Source organism: Octopus bimaculoides, chromosome 28, assembly GCF_001194135.2.
Source record: "Octopus bimaculoides isolate UCB-OBI-ISO-001 chromosome 28, ASM119413v2, whole genome shotgun sequence".
In the NCBI taxonomy this organism is placed as follows: Eukaryota; Metazoa; Mollusca; class Cephalopoda; order Octopoda; family Octopodidae; genus Octopus; species Octopus bimaculoides.
Genome location: NC_069008.1, coordinates 11,389,616 through 11,393,404, shown reverse-complemented (window position 1 = coordinate 11,393,404; position 3,789 = coordinate 11,389,616). Strand labels below are relative to the sequence as shown.

Here is a 3,789-nt window from a genome sequence, read left to right as displayed (position 1 = left end):
TATATATGTATGTATGTATGTATGTATGTATATATGAGTGTGTGTATGGATGGATGGATGATGGATGATGGATGGGTGGATGGATGGATGGATGGATGTACAGCAATGGGCAAATTAATCCGGACAGGATCAAATTTCGTGTCTTTAATAATATGTCGTAATCTTTTTATTTCATCTTTCAGGTTTCTAAAACTAAAGGAATGATTATCAGTAAACTATCGAGGTTCAATTTATTTGACTGTTCTAGCATTTTTGTCATTATTTTTTTTTTTTGTCATAATTATTGCATTTTTGTCATTTTTATTATGTTTATTGAAATATTTTGTGGCATGTAACAGAGTTACGTTACGTTCTGAATCCAAACGCAATTAGATTTAACCTCGTCTTTCAGATTTAAAAAATTAATGATTTCTGTATCTGTGGATTACAGGTAAATATGTTCAATTTAGCTGGCTGCTTTAGTATCTTTATTCGTGAATATACATATATTTGTCTGTCAGTATGCATATTGTACGTGCATACGCACTTATAACATGTGTGTATATGTGTGTACATACCTCATCAATCGGAAGATGATTCCAGGAGTCAATGATAGAATGCCGGAAGAAGTTAGGGCAAAAGGTACCGTTACATTTGTCTACATTCCATGAGGAAAAATTACCTTTGTTAAGAAAGGAATCATAGACATTCGAACCAGCTTTCATTGACACAGCATAGACTTTAATCCATTTACCAGCTGAAATATAAAAAATATTGATTTCAGAGGAGGAGTAAATCGATTACATCGACCTCAACATTCAACTCCTTGTTTTATCGACACGGAAAGGATGAAAGGCAAAGTCTACCTCGGCGGGATTTGAACTTAAAGACGGACGAAATGTTGCTAAGCATTTCGTCCGGCGTATTAACGATTCTGCCAGCTCACCGCCACAATATAGAAAAATATTAATGATAAAAATACAATAGTTTCTCATTTAGGCCCAACATCAACAGTTCCGAGGAGAGGAATTTAATCTATACGATCGACCGCAGTATTTGACTTGTACCTAATTTTATCGGCCCCAGGTGGATGAAAGACAAAGTTGACAACGGCAGGATTTGAATTTGGGTCGTGGAACCGATACAAAAAACGCAAAAACGAAAGGCAAACTTAATGACTTCAGCAGAATTTGAACTGACAACGTGAAGTTCAACTCACGCCGACGTAATCATCACCTTTCAATTCTCTAGAATACAATACCAGTGAAGAACTTGGGTCGAGATTGTGGTGTAAAAGCCCCTATTTGAAATTCTTTAGTTTCTGCCTAAATTAGAAATTTTATTTAAGGTAGTGAGCTGAGAGAATCACTACAATGCCAGAATAAAGCTTCATGAAATTTGTTTCAGATCTTTTGGAGTCGATGGCATCAACTGACACCCTCTCATTGACGTTTTAGGCCTTATGCCCAAATCAGAAACAACTCTTACAAGATCACCAATATTACCACAAACGTTTTAATGTAATTATGATTCTCAGTAGTTAGATTCCTTAGTCTGCAAAATATCATTGCTACTTGTAAGTAACACCCACGATAAAACGAGCAACATGCTGTTACTTGAGGTCTCAGAATGAGACGTGGAACAGCTCGTATAAAACAAAGCGACAACAACCGAACTAATAATAATAATAATAATAATAATAATAATAATAATAATAATAATAATAATAATAATAATAAGAAGAAGAAGAAGAAGAAGAAGAATTACGCAAGAAGGGACTACACAATCAATTTCTTGTAGCCACAACAGAAATTTCTGGAAAAAATAGGTGGGATTGGTTTGAGAAAGGAACACTAAAAAAATAGACCGAGAGCGCTATACTGGCAGTGCAGGACCAAGATCTGGCCACGAATTGGAGGGTCAACCTTAGGAATGAACAAGTGTCTCTGCTGTGCCACATCTACAATAGAGTGGATGGAACCATTGCCCCTATCTCAAACGAAAGCCCTAGACTTGCTGTAAACCACTACAAGTTGTGGCGATACGATCAGGTAGTGAAAGTGCTACATTGGAAACTGTGTGAAAAGTAGGGGCTAGAGAGAGGCAAGATGTGGTATGAGTACAAACCACAGAGAGTGGCGGAGTCGGAGACTAGCAAAATTCTCTGGGATTTCCCAATCCAAGCAGATCAGGTACTAGAGCATAACAGAGCGGTCCTAGTGGTGGTGGACAAGGTGCACCACATATTCTATAGAGTGGATATTGCATGTCCCTTTGACTCACGAATAGTCGAGAAGGAAGGCGAAAAGATAGATAACTACAACCCTGGTGAACAGTATCAGAAGGCGTCGTGGGAAATATAAATAAAATTGGAATAGAGCTCCCAGTAGAACTGTTACAAAAGGTTTGCCTCCTTGACACGGGCGGAATAATCAAGAAAGTATTAGACAGCTGAAAAGAACGGATAGCATGGTACCGTAGGCTGCAGTAGCAAGCCCACTACGCATTCAAGGCTCCGGAGTTTCAACAAAACCTGTGATCAAGAGAAATAATAATAATAATAATAATAATAATAATAATAATAATAATAATAATAATAAGACCACAGGACCAAAGCTTATTAATCCGGAACTACCAAGCCAATGTGATAAAAAATGGAGCTGACCCAAAATACCGATTCTGTAACGATGAGATTGAAACTATAGACCACCTGATCTCAGGATGTAGAGTCTTAGCACCTGTAGAATATAAGGCAAGACATGACAGGGTCGGCCAGTATTTACACTGGACAATATGTCGGCATTATAAAATCAAAACCGCTGACAAATGGTATAAACACCACCCTGAAGCTGTGACTGAGGGAGAAAATGTGTCGATTCTCTGGGACTTCCTGGTACATAGCGACAAAACTATAAAAGCTAATAAACCGGATATTATTATAAAAGATCAGACAAAAAAGGTGTGATTATTAATTGACATTAGTATTCCTTGCGATCACAATATAGCGGCGAAAGAATTTGACAAGATCAGTAAATATAAAGACTTGCTAATTGAAACTGAAAAAATGTGGCATCTCAAGGCGACTACCGTACCAGTGATTGTAGGATCTCTAGGAATGATAAAAAAAAAAGTACTGAAACCTATTTGAAAATGATACCAGGCTCACCATCCCTACAGGAAGTGCAAAACATCGTGCTAACTGGAATGACTCATGTACTGAGAAGAGCATTATCGCTGTGTAAACAACATCCATTCATGAATTTAGTTATTTATTAATTTTCTTTTAAATACATATTTTATCTGTGAATTCCCGTGTGTAAACTGAGAATGCATAGAATGAGCTTCTCTGCCCTAGGTGCACGGAAAACACTCGGCAAGAAATGGAAGAGAATTGGAAGAAAAAATAATTAAAAAATAACAATATTAAGGCAAATAGACCAGATATAGTTGTCAAAGATGATGAAGAAAAAATGCTTTCTAATTGATGTATCAATACCAGCAGATGACAACGTTTCCCTAAAAGAAATGGAAAAACTTTCAAAATACAAAGACCTGGAAATAGAGGTAACTCGAATGTGGAATCTAAAAACAGAAACAATTCCTATCATAGTAGGTGCCTTAGGTATAATAAAAAAATATTCAGACAAATACATAACAAAAACACCAGGACTTACAAATATATATAACATACAGAAAATTGCACTACTGGGCACTGCACACATCCTACGCAAAACACTTTCAATACAGTAAACATAAGAGCACCACAGCAAACCACAGCACATACCCAAGGCGCACAGAGCTGCGCTCGGT

General features: G+C 36.9%; 1 protein-coding gene across 1 annotated transcript in view; it reads right to left on the bottom strand.

The window, feature by feature from the left end:
• Positions 1–3,789, bottom strand: part of LOC106882135 (uncharacterized) — a 17,832-nt gene that overhangs the window by 8,421 nt on the left and 5,622 nt on the right. Inside the window, exon 3 of the mRNA XM_052977699.1 lies at positions 558–736. Coding sequence (XP_052833659.1) covers positions 558–736 — 179 coding nt within the window. The remainder of the gene's footprint in view (positions 1–557; positions 737–3,789) is intronic.